At 45.6% G+C, this 19,633-nt stretch overlaps 1 protein-coding gene across 1 annotated transcript in view; it reads right to left on the bottom strand.

Annotated features, from left to right (window-relative positions):
* PRKAR1B (protein kinase cAMP-dependent type I regulatory subunit beta) overlaps positions 1-19,633 on the bottom strand; it is a 116,918-nt gene that overhangs the window by 48,852 nt on the left and 48,433 nt on the right. The window contains exons 5-7 of the mRNA XM_054995620.1: positions 18,662-18,723; positions 16,667-16,713; positions 4,116-4,274 (exon numbers count right to left, since the gene is read on the bottom strand). Coding sequence (XP_054851595.1) covers positions 4,116-4,274; positions 16,667-16,713; positions 18,662-18,723 — 268 coding nt within the window. The remainder of the gene's footprint in view (positions 1-4,115; positions 4,275-16,666; positions 16,714-18,661; positions 18,724-19,633) is intronic.

The following is a 19,633-nucleotide window of genomic DNA, read 5'->3' on the forward strand; positions in this document are numbered from 1 at the left end:
AAAATGTTCTCCGATCCAAGAAGGTTTGTGAAGCGCCAATGGCTAAACCGTTTGCAGCCACGTTTCTGACAGGGTTAGAGACACTTCTTAAGGAAAGTTGCTGGCGTATATGACACGAGGCAGGATTTCTTTTTTAAAAGGCAGAAAAGAACATGGTAATGAAAAGGGGGGGAGACTCCTTTTAGATAGATGGTAATGTATATTTCAAATGCAAATATTACAGCCTCCCCCTGCCAAGCCTGTGAACTGAGGCCCTCGACTTGCACCCCAAAGCTTGGCCTTGACAGTACCCCTAATACTCAAGCCCCCCTCCCCCACTATTAATATCTTCAGAAGATAGCACAGATTATTGGTAGGGAAGGGACTGACTAATGGTGTCCCAAGAAGGGAACATACTGAAGATCAGCAAGGGCTGGCTTACATATGGTGCTGAGGATCACCCACAGAGGGATTTCTTGCCCACAGAAAGCCCTGTGAAGGTAGTCAAGCTGAGGATAAAGGGATCTTGGAGGCATTAGTCAGATAGCCAGGGTGGGAACACGCAGTTATGCCTGACAAGAAAGGGATTGCACAACCTAGCCGCATTTGATCACTCTACTAATGACAAGATGTACCCCACACACAGAAAAAAAAAACCTCTGGATGAAAAAGGAAGTTAAAAAGAGGATGGAGAGTTCTGGTTTGGGAAAGAGGAGCTGCTAACAAAGATCGGTGGATCGGAATATCCACAAGCCCTACTGAGATGACAAACTGCTGCCTTACAAGGGCTTTGTGTAACCAGGATACAATTGGAGGCAGAAACATGCTTCGCTTCCCAATGTTTAAAGTTCCAGCAAAACTGACGTTGTGCATTGAAACGGAATGTATCTGAACGCTAAGCGCCTTCTAGGGTGTAATGAGCTAAGAGGATTCTGTGGAAGCAGCAGGCACAGTGAGGGTTCTAGTTCCGGCTGGCTGAGCTGCCCTCCTGTCAGAAAAGTACGGCAAGCAGAGAGGTTCCAGGTTCAGGGGTTCGGGGTCTAACCACTGAGCATTTTGCATATGGATCTCTCAAACCCATTCTCCAAAACCAACAACATATACCTCTGCCTGCTACAACCACGTTAGTAGGGCTGTGGCTCAGTGCTGGAGCACCTGTTTGGCACATGGAAGGCCCCAGGTTCAGTCCCCAGCACCTCCAGTTAAAAGGATCAGCTAGAAGGTGACGTGAAGGACCTCTAACTGAGACCTCAGAGAGCTGCTGCCAGTCCTTTGCTATACGGACAAATGGTCTGACTGAAGCTTGGGCCTTGTTCAGTAGAAGGTAACTTCATTTGGTCATATTCGCCAAGGCTAAAAGCCCACCATCATGACATGAAGGATATAAATGGAGGAAGGGTTTGTAGAATTGGGAATCTCATCATGCAAAATTTGTTATGACACAGTACTTCAGATCAGGGCTTTTTTCTGGGAAAAGAGGTGGTGGAACTCAGTGGGTTGCCCTCGGAGAAAATGGTTGCATGGCTGGTGGCCCCGCCCCCTGATCTCCAGACAGAGGGGAGTTTAGATTGCCCTAAACTCCCCTCTGTCTGGCGATCAGGGGGCGGGGCCACCAGCCATGTGACCATGTTCAAGAGGTTCTGGAACTCCGTTCCCCTGAAAAAAAGCCCTGCTTCAGATATGAGAAAATCAGCCCTGGTAAAAATTCTCTAGCTCTCACCCAACTCTTCAAGGTATGGGCGCCCTGTTCTATATTGTAGCAGGGCCATCCTGATAGGTTGTGTGTATCAAGGGAAGTGAAAGTAAGGAAGGAGTAAAAGTAAGAGTACAAGAAGGAAGGAGTAAAGCAAGATACAGTGGCTTACAATGGGAAAATATGGTGGAAATGGTAGATGCCAAAACTTTTAAAAAACTTTTGGTTCCCTGCCCTTAGTCACAGATTAAATTAAGCAGGTTTGATCTGAATTATTCCTGTTTATAGCAGGGATGTTGACAGTGGAATGAGTGACTTGCCCAATATAGATTGTTGACTTCAGGACAGAACTAGGTCTTCCAAGTTTATAGTCCATGACTTCCGGAGTGGTGATGGTGGCGATGTGATGACACAAACTCCTCAATTCTAGGATGCACAACTGGTCAGAAAGAAACAAGCCCTCGCCTGTTGATCCTGCTGATAAAGGGAGGCCTGGAGGGTTTGGTTCAAAAGATGACAACCCATTGTTACAGCTTCTTCTCCTCTTGGGATTAACATAAGTATCCCACAGTAGGTGCTATGTAAAGCTAGACTTGAACTGTTGGCAGGATCAGGTACCCTCTAAGCAGATCAATCTAAATTTCACAAAGCTCTGGTCTAGTTTTCATGGAAGTGGTCAGCCTGTGTCTAGCCTGTGCCCCATCAGTTTGCCAGGGGGAGCTCATGCCCCCTGCAATGTATTTCTGAAAACTGAAAAGTAGGGAGAAGGGTTCTAGCCTTGCCTTCTAGCCAATAGGCTAGCATCCTGCATAAAAGGAATTATTCTGTATGGGGGGAGAGTGCAAAACATGGGACTCCACCACTTGCAGCCAGAAGTGATGTGGCCCCAATGCTCCTTGACCACCTCAATGAGATTTATATCTTATTTTTGTCTGAGAGTCTAGAGCCTGAGCCTAGAGCTTCCTAATTCGAGCGTATCACCTAGCTTGGTAAGCTAACAGAAGCTGCCAAGTGCTTAAGACATCTCCAGGCAGAACAGTGTACGCAACTTTGTTCCTAGGGCATGGTAGAGGAAAAGTTGTACAGCCTTATTTGGTCCGTGCAAAATCTAAAAACAAGAACAAAATCTTCCATGAACCCTCCCTGGGCTGGACTTGGAAGCAGAATCCTCAAAAGAAGACTAGGAGGAGCCAGAGTTCATTCTGAGGGAAGACTAGGAGACTAAGGGGGTCACACCCAGCACCACTGGACACCTCCATACCCAGAGCCTCTGGATCTCAAGGGCTAAGTCAAAGGACCTCCCCCAAAGTCATAGATCCAGGCAATGCTGCCAACCTGCCAGAATCCAGGGCTGCCAGTTCCTGGCCAGATTCTGGGCTTCAAGTACCCCAAATTCTCCCCCCACCCAGTGAGAGCAACAGAGATGGGTACTCATGAGCAGCCAAGAAGCGCCAGGCTGGCAGCCCGCATTCTGACAACCAGATCACTGCCTAAGTGCCCTTTGAACGTAACAGAATTGAGGCTCCATCAAGCACAGGTGAATCCCAGGAACAGGTGGGGCTTCAGGTCCTCCAGGGTACTTAAGCCTGGGCTAAGCAAAGAGCCTTGTTGGCTCAACCAGGCTGTATGGTTAGCTTGCTTCCTTGTTACCTGGGATACTGGACCCAGCTCCCAGCTTCTGAATTTAGTTCAATCCCTGACTATCGGAACAAATCCAAACTTTTATTGAGCCAACTGAAACAGCACAAAACTCTGTCATGGAAAGCTAAGCAAATCTGGACCCAAGCAATGCCTAGATGGGAGACATCCTAGTAAGTGTAAATAAGCCACCACAATGGAACTCCATGATGGAAGAAAAGTGGGGAAATGAATGCAATCATCAATTGGCAGTTCATAGACAGCCATGGCCTTTGGACTGCAAGATCTAAGTAAGGCTGTTGATGATAGGATGTCCTGGAGGTAATTAATTCATAAGGTTTCCACAAGTCAGAAGCAAACTGAGGGCAAGGAACACGCATACAGGCTCTGGATTGGCCAGCGCTAGCATAACTAGTCTAATGGCTTTGGGCCCTAGCTTGGTCAACAGAAGTATCGGCTGAGCTGCAGTTTCAACCTTCTAGACCTAGATACTGGTCTAGCCACCCATAGACCCAGCAAGGAGCAGAATTTTTTTTAATTTCTCACATTTACGGAGTAGGCTTGGATAATGTGGGTGGTAGCATTTGATTTACAGCACCTTTCCTTTTCCCACGAATCCTATGGCCCCTTTTCCTTGCTGTTTATTTTGTAAATACAGCAGAGCCTTCGGCACTGACCAAACTTTCAAGAGACTTTAACCACGTATCATAAAATGCACAAGTGCCCAGAAGGTTTATGGTGTCATTAAAGAGACCTGTGAAATAGCAGCAATAACTTAAGTGAATAATTAGATTTTTAAACCCACCATTAAAATGCGTCTGTAGCTGTCCCGGTCGATGCCCCAAAGCTTGAGGTCTGTCTTAGCTTTGACAGTCGCAGCCCTTGGAGTCCCATAGATGAGCGCCAGTTCCCCAAAGCTACCTCCTTCACTGATGTTGGTAACCAAATCTCCATTGACATACACCTACCGGTTAAACAAAAGAGAAAAACAGTTTAGACGGGGGGGTCTTAGTTGCGGGGGGACAAGGCTTGATTGTCCTCAGAATACATAACCACCATCATCCTTGCACCTCCCAAAATAGCTTGCTTTCTCATGCTACAGTCCTGGAAGTCAACAGTCCCAAAACAATAGCCAAGTCATTTCCTCACAGAGTCACAAAAAAAGGGGAGAGAAGTAACCTGCTTTGCGGACAGAATTTCAAGTCTTGCTTTCGTACAATGACTGTATTTACTCGTTGAGTTTTCAGCTCCCTGCGGTTTGCTGGCATCAAAGCTTGCCTCCTTTTTGCCTTTCTAGAGTTCGGTGTACACACAGAACTGAGGGGCAGGATTTTCCTTCTTTTTTTTTTGCCTTTTCATTAACACTGTCAAACTTGAAAGGAGGAGAAGGAGATGGCTGCAATGTGGTTTGTCGGAAAACACCATCCCTGTGAAACTAAACAGGGAAACCAGCACAGAAAGAGAAAACATCTTACATAAAGGGAGGCTTTCTTCTATACACTCGGTTGTGAAGTGGAGTTCTGGCCATTCTAAGAACATGCGTGTATGGCCAACTTTGTGTGGTGTGTTTTCTACAGGTGTACAGCAAAGTGCTGATTAGTTAGGAGGCAAGATTGACTCTACCATGAGACTGTGAGTCAGCCATCTTGAGCACTGAAATGAGAAGCAGTGATTGATCAAGAGACAGGACCAACCTTACAGTGAGGCAGCCATCTTGAGCATTAAAATCGGAAGAGATGATTGGTCGAGAAAAAAGGCCAGCCGTACCGTAAGAAACAAAGGCCATCTTGAGCACTGAAATCAGAAGTGGTGATTGATCAAGTGACAGGGCCATCTTTACGATGAAGCAGCCATCTTGAACAATGATAGTAGAAGTAGAGATTGGTCAGAAAGAAGAGCCCGTTCTGCCATGAGGCATCATTAAAAGGCAGAAAAATTATGGGTGTTTTCTTTGGCAGATGGCACTATTTGGGCTTTTTCCCGCAGGTGCCAAAATACTTTGGGCCAGTTCTGTCAAGGCAAAGAGAAGATGAAGTAATGCCGATTTTTGTGGAACACCTTTACCGTACAGCCATTGGTCCAATTTCCTTTCTGAATATTTACATGAAAATTAGCCCTAGTGGGACCAAATCAATGGACAATGCCGTCTCCCCCACTGCACTGCAGCCTCCACCCACTGTTATTACTGGCCCACTGGCCCACAAAGCTTATTTCACCTTTGTGGACCAGCCAGCCAAATAAGCAAGAAGGGCTAAGCAGGAGGCATAACCACTTAACTGATTCTGCCCACAGGTGAAAGTGACCATATCCAGTTGACAGCATTTCTGAACACACATGCTTCTGTAGCTTGGTGTATTGAAATGGGACCTGAAGCCAGTACAGTTTTAAGAGTAGCAATAGGACCACATGCTGACTCCAGTTCTCAGAAGTTTCTAGTGTAGACCACAGGATGAATATACATTTCATGTACCTCGATTTAGAACTTATGTACAGCAAAAGGGGTACTGCCAACAATATATTCCTACACTACAAATGGATATTGCTTTTTTGACTGTTGAACTGCTGTGGCCATGCCCATTTTATCCTCCTAACAACCCTACAAGACAGATTAAGCTCAGAAAGAGAGTGGGTGGCCCAAGTGCCCCCTGTGAGCTTCACGGATGAGTGGGGATCCAAATCCATGTTTACTGAGTCCCCTTCTATCATGCTAACCACTTCCCCATGCTGGGGAACTGGAGATGCTGGGAATTCTGGTAGCTATCCATAGGTATAGCTACAATTGTAGCTCATACATCTACAACTGCCTCAGTGCTTTTAGGAAAGAGAATTATATCTGAGGTCTAGCTATGCTCTCAGAGAAGGTATATTACCTCCTCCCTTCCCCAGTGACTGACCAAGAACTCAAAAAGCCGCCATCTGGACATGCTACAGTTCTCCTTCGATGGGAACTTAAGGACCTGCACTTACTTCCCCAATAAAAATGCCATTTTCTAGTAGCAGTCACATAAAAGGAAGTCAGTGTAGCAAAACCTTTAATGTTTGGCCAGACTCGACCATAAATTTTGTCTTCGCAATAATGACAAACTACATTGATGATACATTGTCCTGTCATCCTGTCCTTTGGCTGAAAGTTCAGCCATGCTAAGTTTACTTGCAAATCTGGCTTTGAGGGGGTGGGGAAAGGAAGAAAGAAACACTGGACTTTTTGGAAGAGTTCTATTTAAAACCCCAGTTCCGCTCTCTGAAATGTCCTGAGAAGAGAGGTAAAAATTTCAGAAGTCTTTTCAAAGATCGTAACAAAAAGTTTTTTAAAACCTGCATCTTGGAAGACTAAAAGTGCAATCTTAAGCAGAGTTATATCTTTCTATGTCTACTGAAGTTAGTGAGCTTAGAGTGGTGTAATTCTGCTTGGGATTGCACTATCAAGGACCCTCCCCAGCTAAGTCTAAGAGAGTATTCTCTTCTACTCAGGTCTACTCTATGGGGCTTACTCCCAGGAAAGCTTCTTAGAATTGCACTGTAAGTTTGTTTCTGACAGCTGACCTATTATGTTATGGAAAACACAAGGCCGCTGCTAAACATATTATGGAAAATGCAAGGCTACCGCTGAACATTACGGAAAATGCAAGGCTACCGCTGAACATTATGGAAAATGCAAGGCTGGCAAGGCAACCCTAAGTCATACTAGGGGGGAATTTGGTATCTTCTTGAGTTTGTTACACCAAGTATACACAGCCCTGATAGGGCTGCTGGTTTACAAGACGTAGACTCTTGAATGCTACTACACCGAATCCTGCGAGTTCAAGAGGATACCAGCCATAACTGGGTTTTTTTCCCATTCCTCATGAAAATCTATTTTAAAAGCTTGCCTGACAGAGCTTCTTTGTTCAGGGGAAAATGAGGTTTGTAAAATTAAAATAGCCGACAGGAAGAGAGTTTATATTTGGAAATATGGATTAAGAATTCTTTACCCCCATAATACACACTCTCAAGCAGGTACTTTCAACATCTTTACTGGAAGCCCGTCATTTATGCTTCACCAGACACTTTTGGGCAAGGAGCCAGGCTACTCCGGGTACCCACGGCTGCTGGCTGACCAGGAAAACAGAAATACTTTAAGCTGCTCTCCTATCTGGCAGACAGATTTTCCATATTTGGGAGTCTGCCTACAAATTAACAAATTGCCTCGAGGGTATTTTTCACCAGTTCATTGGGTGAATGGAATTGTCATGCCAGAGTAGCAGACATCAGAATGAGGAAGGCAGAGCGGCAAAGAAATCCGTGTGCTTCCAGCCCAGACCATAGTCCTTTGCACATGATGCCATAGCCATTTAGGACCCCAAAGTGCATTGTCAAGGAGGCCACTCTGGAATTAACGTCCCTTGGCAATTTGTTTCATTCTGTGAAAATTTAGGCTAGAAAATAAAATCAAGCAAGCAACCAGGCATGCATGTATAATGACATTAGCAAAACAATAACCAAAGAAATATCAACAATTACAGGATCTGCTGGTAACAAAGCCCTTGCACCCTACAGATTAGAGATGTGCAAGAATGGCCCTCATCATTTCTACCATGGTTGTCAGCCTTCTTTCGTTTTGCCCAATTTCGTTCCTTTTCTGGCATGACCACACCACGGCTGTGCCCTTTGCACACAAATGATGCAAAAATAAAATGGGGAGGGGGTGGAATTGAACACAAGTGCACAATATACACAAAGGGAAAGGAAAAATCAAATAGGGATTTCTGAATCGAAATAGTGGAGATGTGAAATTAGGTAGTATCCTTCTTCCTGCATATGGAGTTTCTTCAAAAAGAAGCTCTAGATCTTGCTTTTTGCACAGAGTAACAGCAGCCCCGTGGACCATCAAGCAATGCATGTGTAATCCTTGGGTGCAGCTTGACATTCGGATATTAAATAGAAAAGAGTCCAGTAGCACCTTTAAGACGCACCAACTTTACTGTGGCGTAAGCTTTCGAGAACCACAGTTCTCTTCGTCAGATGCAGAACTGTGGTTCTTGAAAGCTTATACTACAGTAAAGTTGGTTCGTCTTAACGTTGCCACTGGACTCTTTTCTATTTTGCTACTACAGACTAACACGGCTAACTCCTCTGGATATTAAATAGCTGGCCATTCTATGAGCTCAACGAACCAATTCACATAGAAGGTGGCCTGCCGCTTCTCTGCTCAATTAACTACTCTGCCCCTCTGAGAAAGACAGGAAATTCGTCCCCAACTGGGTGCAATTGGAACATTCAGAGGAATTATCCTTTCCCAGGGTGAGTGCCTGTTGCATCTCTTCATGAGTCATTATTCTGGGCGTTGCACCTTCCAAATGAGGAGGGATAGTAAGGACAGTGATTCATTCCTAAAGACAGGGTGCAGCCTTCTCTGAGGGTGGGTAATTCATACTTCAGAAGTAAACATTTTGGGGTGTGTGAACGTGCTTTCAAGTTCAATTCAGGGATTTGGGGGTGGGAGGGTCAAGCAAAATGTTCCAAGCAAGCAAATCTTTGTAGTAGAAACCTAATTGTGTGCTTCTAAACTGAAAGCAGCTGTGGGGGAGGGAACGATTTGGAGCCGAGAAGCAGAAAGAGGTGCCATGTTTCTCCTTGTCCACCTCTTCTCCACTGCATGCCCCTTTCCCCAGTGGTTTTCCCCATCCACAGGATTTGTAGGAGTCTATTTACTTCACTTCTGAAACTCCATGGAAAGTGGAGGGGGGGGGGAGAAGAGGTGGAAAGATGGAGTGGAGGGGGAAGTGCTAGACACAGGAAGGGTTAAGCCCACACCTCCCTCCCCATCCTCCCCATGTTGCTTTGCAGTAGGCCGTTTACTTACCTGATGTTTTTGGTAATGTTGGACCAATAAATATAGAACACATTAAGCCAAACAAGCTATCTATCTGTCTTTCTGAGTGTCTGTCTGCCTCAGCAAGAAAGGGCTATAGATAATATAAACAAACAAACAAACATCTCATTTTATCCCCCAAAGAGCTCAGTATGGCATACATGTCTTATCCCCTCACAATTTTATTCCCACAACAACCTCCCTGTGAGGTAGGTTAGGCTAAGAATGAGGGTACTCCCTGGCCCACTCAAAGAGCTTCATGCCAGAGTGGTGATTTGAACCTGTGTTTCCCCAATCCTAGATCAGCATTCCAACTGCAACAACTTGAGTAAATGCGAACGTCTTATCAGGCAGAATCTGGTATTTTCAGTAAAATTCCAACCAAAGTTACACCTTTCTTAAGCCCACTGACTTTGGTGGATGTTAAAGATTCCAATTCCAGATTGTGAAATTTCTGGAGATTTCAGGGTGGAATCAGGGGACAGCAGGGTTTGGGGAGGGCCTTGATAGAGTATAAAGCCATAGAGTCCACCACCCAACGTAGCCATTTGATCTCTATCATCTGGAAATCAGTTTCAATTCTGGGAGATCTCCAGCCCCACCAGGAGATCAGCAACCTTACTAGATGTAGAAGGATGGTTTGGATAGAGCTGTCTATGACCTAGAATTGGTGCTAAGTTTTGAGGGCTTTTCATCCTCAGTTCGTCTACAGCAAATCAGTTAACTGTTAAGGCACTGTTAACTGTCAGGGTGCTTTGATTCCTCCTTTTTTAAACCAAATGTTACCACACTTCTGTCAACACTGTACTTTGTGACAATGCTTTTTTAAAGCTTGCTTTCTCCCTGCTTCTGGCATTGGCCGATGTGGCAACTTTGGTTGCTGAGGCAAGACACCTTCTCTGATAGGAACAATGAGTCATACGGATTTCCTGAGGAGTGACTTCTGGCGTGTGAGGTTTTTCAATTCCCAACCATGCCAATTAGACAGTCCCCTGACACAAACAACAGCTTTAAAAAAAGAAAATGACTTTCACCAAAATAACTACGAGGCCCTGCTGGGCAGCTTAAAATATATTGCTTGCTTCTTCAAATAGATCTCGGACGGAAGGACCCACTGTATTGAGCTATCAAATGTACCCTCAATATCTTCTGTCCAATTGTTTTGTTTTGATTTTATCTCCAAAACGGTGAGTTTTGCACAATCTTCCCAGGTCCCTTTGTTCAACTGAACGTCATAGTTAAACGTAGATCCAGAGGAGTTAGCCATGTTAGTCTGTAGTAGCAAAATCAAAAAGAGTCCAGTAGCACCTTTAAGACTAACCAACTTTATTGTAGCATAAGCTTTCGAGAATCACAGTTCTCTTAGTCAGATGTATGGTGGAGAGGGGAGGGAGGAGTAGATGCATATCAGAAGCTCCTGGCTGCATCTACTCCTCTCTCCCCTCTCCACCTATATATCTGACCAGTTTCTTCCTGCCCTCCATGCATCTGACGAAGAGAACTGTGATTCTTGAAAGCTTATGCTACAATAAAGTTGGTTAGTCTTAAAGGTGCTACTGGACTCTTTTTGATATAGTTAAACATATACACTAATAGCCAAGTGGTCCTGGTCTCTGGATAGTTAAATCTGGAGACTGGAGCCATGAACGGACAAGACAGAGCTTCTTACACACCTGAAAAATGCCCCAGGTTAGCAGAAAAAACTGAAATCTAAAAGAAAACAGATTGGGGGTTTAAATTAAACCCCAATGGTAAAAGGAGCAACTGTAGCTTTAACCAGACATTCTCAGTGGCTGTTGCTTGGCAACCGTAACAGTTTAGCCAGTATTCCAAGCTTGATTTCTTTAAAGAAAGGGCAGGGGGAAGGGGGCAGGACCCTTTTCAGGGCTGTTTTGGCCTTTGAGGGAAGACTTATCAGGACCAGAAGCAACCACTGGAAGCTTATTGGGTGATGGTTGTTGTGGGTTTTCCGGGCTGTATTGCCGTGGTCTTGGCATTAATGCCAAGACCACGACAATACAGCCCGGAAAACCCACAACAACCATCGTTCTCCGGCCGTGAAAGCCTTCGACAATACATCTTATTGGGTGACTTTGATTTAGTCACACGCTCTCAGCCTAACCTACTTCTCAGGGTTGTTGTGAGGATAATATGGAGGAAAGAAGAATGATGTAAGCTGCTTGGGGTCCTCATTGGGGAGAAAGGCAATATATGAATGAAGCAAATTAAGAAATATAGATGAAGATGTGGGGTGGGGTAAAAGGTAAGTTGGTTGTTGTGGGTTTTCCGGGCTGTATTGCCGTGGTCTTGGCATTGTAGTTCCTGACGTTTCGCCAGCAGCTGTGGCTGGCATCTTCAGAGGTGTAGCACCAAAAGACAGAGATCTCTCAGTGTCACAGTGTGGAAAAGATGTAGGTCATTTGTATCTACTCAGGAGGGGTGGGGTTGAGCTGAGTCATCCTGTAAGGGTTTCCCAGGGTGTGGAATGCTAATGGCGGGAGGCTTCACTGTATCCTGAGGAGGTTCTTTTGCATATGGATTGGTACTTGATGTGCTAATCTTCTCTGCAGGGCTATTGTCGGGGATAGAATGTTTTGTTAGCCTGGTGTTTTTCAGAACTGGAAACCATGCTCTGTTCATTCTGAATTACTGATCAGATGGGAAAGCTTATGAAAAAGCATAACCTTCAAGCAGTATTCAGACCCACCCGAAAAATACAACAGATGCTACGATCAGCAAAAGACAGTAGAGACCCCCTCACCTCTGCAGGAGTATACCGTATACCCTGCAGCTGTGGACAAGTTTACATCGGGACCACAAAGCGTAGCATCCAAATAAGAATAAAAGAACATGAAAGACACTGCAGACTTGGACAACCTGAAAAATCAGCAGTGGCTGAACATAGCCTAACTCAAACAGGGCACAGTATCTTATTCCAGGACACCAAAATACTGGACAACACTTCCAACTACTTTGTCAGACTGCACAGGGAAGCCATTGAAATTCACAAGCATAAGCAAAACTTCAACAGGAAAGAAGAAACCTTAAGAATGAACAGAGCATGGTTTCCATTTCTGAAAAACACCAGGCTAACAAAACATTCTATCCCCGACAATAGCCCTGCAGAGAAGATTAGCACATCAAGTACCAATCCATATGCAAAAGAACCTCCTCAGGATACAGTGAAGCCTCCCGCCATTAGCATTCCACACCCTGGGAAACCCTTACAGGATGACTCAGCTCAACCCCACCCCTCCTGAGTAGATACAAATGACCTACATCTTTTCCACACTGTGACACTGAGAGATCTCTGTCTTTTGGTGCTACACCTCTGAAGATGCCAGCCACAGCTGCTGGCGAAACGTCAGGAACTACAATGCCAAGACCACGGCAATACAGCCCGGAAAACCCACAACAACCATCGTTCTCCGGCCGTGAAAGCCTTCGACAATACAAAAGGTAAGTTGTTTAGCAGGTTTGAAGGAGAAAAGGATGTAGGGAAAGGTGTGCATATGGAGGCTTCCAAGAGGAGGGGAAAAGAAAACCATGTGGGGGAGGGATACATGGAAAACTGAAGTATTCCCCTGCAGGTTCACCACCAGGCAACTGGGCCTGGCTCAGCCAGCACCACGCAACTGGGCCGTAGTTTAGAGGCTGCCGTTGAAGGGGGGGGGAATGAAAACAAGAGCAGACAAAGGTGGGTGGGAAGGAGAGAAGGAAGCAGGAAAATGTAGAGAGGCTATGGGGGCAGGGAAGGGAAAGAGGACAACATAGTGGGGGAGAGGGAAAAGAGATACTCCCTGCAAGTCCTTGTGGATCCCCACTTGCAATATTTATAATAAAGACTGTGTTCAATTGATCAACTAGCTAATTTATTATAAACTTTTCAAATGACTAAAGAGGTACCAAACAAGAATCAGGCAGCAGTGCTTTTTTAAAAAAAGTAAATACAAATCCAAATACTTATAAAAACTGGAGGCAGAGAGCACCATTTTAGAAGAGGCATTCCCTCCTTTCCCTCACATGCAAAAGGGAAATCTAAGATGATACTTGTTATAATACATAGAGGGATTGTCCAAAAACAAAGAAATTATAGTCCAGAAGGAACTGTGAATGAAAATTTAATAAAAGGGTTCACTCTCTCCTTCCCCTAAGGTCTCCAAAACGCAGGAGGGAGGATGGAAGCTCTGTCCATCAAAGATGGGGGGGTTAATCAGCAAAAATTGCTCCTGTACTCTACTCTAGTGTGCATTCTTCTGCAAATCAAGTAAGAAGGGATGGTTGAGTCACCTACTCCCCTTATATCACATGTGGTAAAGAGTCCAGTAGCACCTTTAAGACTAACCAATTTTATTGTAGCATAAGTTTCGAGAACCACAGCTCTCTTCGTCAGATGCAGCGTGCATCTGTCAAAGAGAGCTGTGGTTCTCAAAAGCTTATGCTACAATGAAGTTGCATCTGACGAAGAGAGCTGTGACTCTCTAACGCTTATGCTACAATAAAGTTGGTTAGTCTTAAAGGTGCTACTGGACTCTTTACTATTTTGCTACTACAGACTAAGACGGCTAACTCCTCTGGACTTACATCACATGCTATCCTTTCTTAAGGGCCCACCATCCTCTAGAGTGACTTGGGTGAGGAGAGGCTTTTTGCTCCATTTGTGGTTCGTAGGATGCTCTGTGCTTCAAAAGTATTTTTAACTCTATAATGATTTAATTGTTTTATTGACTGTTTGATTTGTCAGCTCTTTATAGTGATATCTGAAGTTACACTCTCCTAAACCCAGGCACGAAAGGATGTACCTCTGCTTAGAATGGCACTGTAAGATTTCTTTATTTTAAAAACAGTCATTTAAAAAAAAATATTGAATGGCTAACCAGGGCCATGCATACACCAGACTTTCTCTTGTAATAGCAGAAGGAAAAAATTCTGTACACCCAGTGCTATGCAGGCAAGAGTCAAACCTCATATCTATGCTTCATGAAACCCCCTTAAAGCAGCCACCCGTACTTCTTCAGAGCTTATTTGCAAAAGCAAACTGCAATTTTGCGAAGATGAAACTACCAGCCTGAGGGGGGTCCCCCCCCCAACTCTGAATGGGAGACACGAATTACACGTAAGCTAACCTGGGCGATTAAAGAATGCAGTCTACTCTGGTTTCACATGCAGCCCCTTGGGCACATTCCATCTTGATAGCCTTCCACCTCGATAGCTCAGTGGCAAACAGTTTGCCTGCAGGGGTGGTTAATACACTTCTAAACCTCAAATAATTTGTTTGGCGTATGATACCAAATTAACCTACTTTATACGGACAAATAAGTTTTGGCTCGCAACCACACCACATGGAATCATTATGAGGACTACTTAGCCCCAAAGCTTGATTTTGGACAAACCTCTCTAGAACTCGTCACGGAAGAAAGGTACTTGTTGTTTTTAAAAACCAGAACGGATGGAGGGGAGTAAGAAGTACTGTACAAGTCACAGACTCAAAGTATCTAGATTGAAAGAAGAGCACTCTCTCCCCCAGATCAGTTAAGTCTGTGGGTGGGAGAGTCCTGTATCATGTAACTCAACTTGTATCATGTAACTTAACTTCCTTGATGGAACTTTTATGACTATGTTGATCAACTAAAGGAAATAAGGCCATACCAAACATTGTAGACCAAGGGAAAGCCCCAAAAGCTACAATAGAAAAATTATTTTAATTTTTAAAAAATTCCATGACTGCTTCCACATAGGGTTTTTCCCCTTGAATGGAGAGCAGCATGCCCCTATATTTAAAAAGCATGACTTGTTGGGTTCCCAGTGCCTACTCCATTAAACTGGATCCAACAAACTTGCTCTGATCTGCTTTAAATGCAAGGCAGCTGCAGGAGAAATTTCCATGGTAACGCTCTGCCTACAGCTAATATGGAAGGAGGCAGAGTTAAGCTTACATATATAGATGAATAGCCAAATGGCCCTGATCTGACAATACTTAAATCTGGAGATTGGAGACATGAAAGGATAAGACAGATCTTTCTACACACCTCAGGTTTGCAGAAAAATCTGCAATCTTAAAAAAAAAAAATTTAAACCACATGATAAAAGGAGCACCAGTAGCTTTAAGCAGACGCCCTCAGTGTCTGTTGCTAGGCAACCATAACAGTTCAGCCACTATTTCAGGCTAGGTTCTGGAAAAGGCAGGGAAAGGGAGCAGAACCCTTTCCAGGGCTGCTTTGGTCTTTGGAGGAGGACCCATCATGGCCAGGCCCAAATGCAACCACCAGGCAACTTGATGCCGCATGACTTGCATGATGCACCAAGGCCCTGCTGCTTGCTACTGTTCATCAGCAGCACACCCAACAAAAGCCAGTGTAGGGTAGTGGTTAGGGTTTCAGAGTAGGATCTGGGAGACCCAGAATCATCACTCTATTATGGAAGCTCACTGGGTGACTTTGATTCAGTAACATACTCTCAGCCTAACCTACCTCTCAGGGTTGTTGTGAGGATAATATGCAGGCAAGGAGAATGATGCAAGCTGCTTTAGATCCCCATGGTGGAGAAAGGCAGTATATAAATGATCAGGGCCGGTGCCGCCATTGAGGCAGTGAGGTGGGCACTGTGGGCACTGTGGTGTGGAGGGGGCGCTGGAGGGGGTGCCAGGGGCAGAGGCGCGCACCATGGAGCTGGCGTGGCTGGGCCACAGCTGCTGCAGCCAGCCAGCCCCACACCGCCACCACACGCCCCTGGCCAGGCGCAGCAGCTGTGGGCCGGGGCCGGGGTGGCATGCAGAGTGCGGGCAGCCTCTGTGCACCACCCCAGCCACCCGCCAGCCAATGGGCCCGGCTTTGCTGCGTGATGACATCATCACGTGGTGATGTCATCACGGAGTCTGGGGGCACGCACGTGGGGGTGGCCGCGGGCACCAGAAACCCTGGCGCTGGCGGTGTAAATGATGTAAATTCAGAAATATAGCTGAAGATGGGGGCAGATAAAAGTTGTCATTTAGTGGGTTTGAAGAAGAGAAGGAAGTAGGGAAAGATGGGAATATAGAGGCTGCCAGGAAGAGGGAAAGAGAAAATAATGTGGCGGAGGGGATACAGGGAAAAGTAAAGTACCTCCTGCAAGCCCTCACAGATTCCCCACCATACAACTGGGCCTGGCTCAGCTTCCACCATGAAACTGGGCCATATGAGAGAGGCTGTTGGAGGTAAGGAACAAAGGTAAAAGTAGAGGGTCAGACAAAGATGGTAAGCAGGAAAAGAGGGAGAGGCTATGAGGGGCAGGGAAGGGGGAAAGGATATGGTATGGGAGGGGGAAATGAGATGCCTCTCGCAAGTCCTTGAAGGTCCCCCACTTTATGATGAACTGATCAGTCCAGTGCTGTACTTTGGCATTCAGTTTCTTAGGCAAGTTCACAGGCCTAATATCTGATCAAATGAATAGGAACATCCCAATGAAGAGACGGTTCAGATCACGATAAAAAAGAACTTCTTCAAGGCGGGGAGTGAGTTCCAACTTACATCCACTTCTCCTTGGTCAATCACATAAAAATTGTCTCCTTCGTCACCTGTAAATAAACAAAGAACACTAGTAAGTGTGGGTGGTTCTCAAAACCGTTTTCTAAATGTGCCGTAACGGGGCAATCGTGAAGAGGGTCAGTGTTCCTAGGACTGTACTGTAAGCATGGGATTTCACATTCCAGCTCCACCTGGCATCTTCAGCACTCTTCCACCACTGCTTTCCTGCAAAACAGAGGCAGGAAGGCGAACAGTCCAGTGGAGGAATGGTGGCCAGCCCTCACATTTCTCTCATCTGCCTCTTTTCCCTTCCATCCCCCCTCCCCCGGCCTTTGACGTAGGATGACTGTGGTGGACCAGAAAGCTTTCTGTTGCCTGGTGAATAAAAACCAATTTAACCATCATGGAATGTGTAGTTCTTTAGGAAGAGATGCTGGCAGGGCTTTTTTTCTGGGAAAAGAGGTGGTGGACCTTAATGGTGGAAAGACCACACAATGACATCACTTTGGGTCAGCTGGAACAAGGGGGGAGTTTTTAAAAGTTTAAATTGCCCTCGGCGAAAATGGTCACATGGCTGGTGGCCCTGCCCCCTGATCTCCACACAGAGGGGAGTTTAGATTGCCCTCTGTGCCGCTCGGCGGCGCAGAGGGCAATCTAAACTCCCCTCTGTATGGAGATCAGGGGGCGGGGCCACCAGCCATGTGACCATTTTTAAGAGGTGCCGGAACTCCGTTCCACCACGTTCCCACTGAAAAAAAGCCCTGGATGCTGGTGTCCACACCTGCCAACTTGACTATTACTAGTGAAAGACAGCTGTGAGGTCTAGGGTGGGGAATGAGTGCAGAGTGAGGTGATGAGATAGAAATACTGAAGCAGGGTTCCCCAACATGGAGTCCGTGGGTACCATGGTGTCCACCAACACCTCTCCTGGCACCTGCCAAGCGCTTTGAGAAAGTGAGTGGGCCACGTAGAGATCTTGCCCAGCAGAGCTTTAGATTGGCCAGTGGAGAAGATCTGATTGTGCAATGGTTATTTCAGATGCAGCTGCCTCCAGTGTTAGTTTTATTCTCTCTCACGCCTCCTTCCCAGCATAGTTTTTAAATTACCCTTCTTCTCTCCTACACTTGGGTTTCCTCTGTGTGTAGCTCGGCCTTCTGCAACGGCCATTTGCTGGTTGGCTCTGCCTCCTGTGCAGCCATTTTGTAGTTGCGCCCACTATTGTATCAGAATTCCAAAGGTGACGACAGGCTCCAAAAAGGTTGGGGACACCCTGTATTAGAATGACACACTTCCACTGGTTTCCATTTTGATTTGGGAAATCCATTAACCTCTGCCTAATATGCCAGCTGGGTAGAACCTGCTGCAAATTAGAAAAGACTACAGGACACTAGATGGGAATTGGTTGTGATTGGTGGTGTGCGCTGGAAACTTTCACTGCCATACGCCATTGGTGCAATACCTATTTTCCCAGCCTAGATTTGGAATGGGAAATAAACTGGAACTCCTACTAGGGATAAAACAGGGAGGGGAGGTTGGAGGTAGTAAGTAGCAGACAAGGGAAGGTTGTACCTTTCCATTGCCAACCGATTCTCCAACTGGATGCCCTAACATTTCCTGCAGTTGGCCCCTCCTGTCCTGACTTTGCAGAAGATGGACTTGGAATACCACATCTGGAGGCCGAATATGTCATCCTAGCCCATGAAAAAAGCTTTGCATTTCACACCTGCCAATGCCCACGGTTGCCAGCTGCCAGGTGGTGGCTACAGATTTCCCAGAATTACAACTAGATCTCCCAGAATTACAACTATAAGCAGACTACAGAGATCAGTTTCTCTGAAGAAAATGGCTGTTTTGAGGGTGGACTTTATGACACTATACCCCACTGAGGTCGTTCCCATCCCAAACTCCACTCTCTCCAGGCTCCACCTCCAAAATCTCCAGGAATTTCCCAACCTGGAGCTGGCAACCCTACCAAAGCCAGGAAGTTGTCTTTCTTACCTTGCTGTATGACCGTCTCCCCAGCAATGTGCGTCACAGGGAACATGGCATCAAAGATGTCACTGTGAGAGAAAACCAAACATAACTGGTCAACATTTCATCTGCTCGTCAGACAAAAGCCCATAGTTCGCCGTGATGTATGAGGTATTTCACCTTCAGTATAGAAAAAAATTGATGTCCTTGTTTAAGTTTCTATAGATTAGCAATCTCTTCTTATAGGCTAATTTCCTCTTTATAGAATTTAATATCACTCATACAACAGGCGTGATTTTCAGAAAAATGATACAGAAGAAGGCTAAAATTCCTCTTCCTAATGTTGCAGCTCTGGAAAAGTCAGTAATGCTAGAAAAAGTGGAAGGCAGCAGGAAAAGAGGAAGACCGAAAACGAGATGGCTTGACTCAATCAAAGAAGCCACGTCCTCCAGTTTGCAGGATCTGAGCAAGTCTGTCAATGATAGGATGTTTTGGAGATCTTTCCTTCATAGGTCGGAGGCGACTTGATGGTTCATAACAAACACACACACACACAGTGTCACAGCCCTGGTGAAAATGGGAACCCTTATGACTGGTTTTTAAAAAACATTGCGAAAGCCAATCCAACATAATGTGTAGCTTGGATCTGAGTGTTTGTATCAGTTAGGACTGCCGAGCTCCAGGTGGGCCTGAAGAACACCCAGAATTATAAGAGTTCAATTCCCCTGGAGAAAATGGCTGCTTTGGAGGGGGGATTCTATGGTATTATATTGCACAGAGGTCCCTTCCCTCCCCAAACCCTTCCCTCTCCACATTCCACCTCCAAATCTCCAGAATTTCTCATCCTGGACTCAGCAATCTTATGTGGCCCCAACATGATTTCTACTTGCGTCTCCCTTAAAACCCCTTTACCCCAAGCAAAGAGCCAATCCTGTGTATAGCAAAGCCCCAAGAGTAGAGCTGCCAGGTCCAGGTTGGGAAATTCCTCGAGATTTAGGG

This window comes from Eublepharis macularius, chromosome 12, assembly GCF_028583425.1.
Source record: "Eublepharis macularius isolate TG4126 chromosome 12, MPM_Emac_v1.0, whole genome shotgun sequence".
In the NCBI taxonomy this organism is placed as follows: domain Eukaryota; kingdom Metazoa; phylum Chordata; class Lepidosauria; order Squamata; family Eublepharidae; genus Eublepharis; species Eublepharis macularius.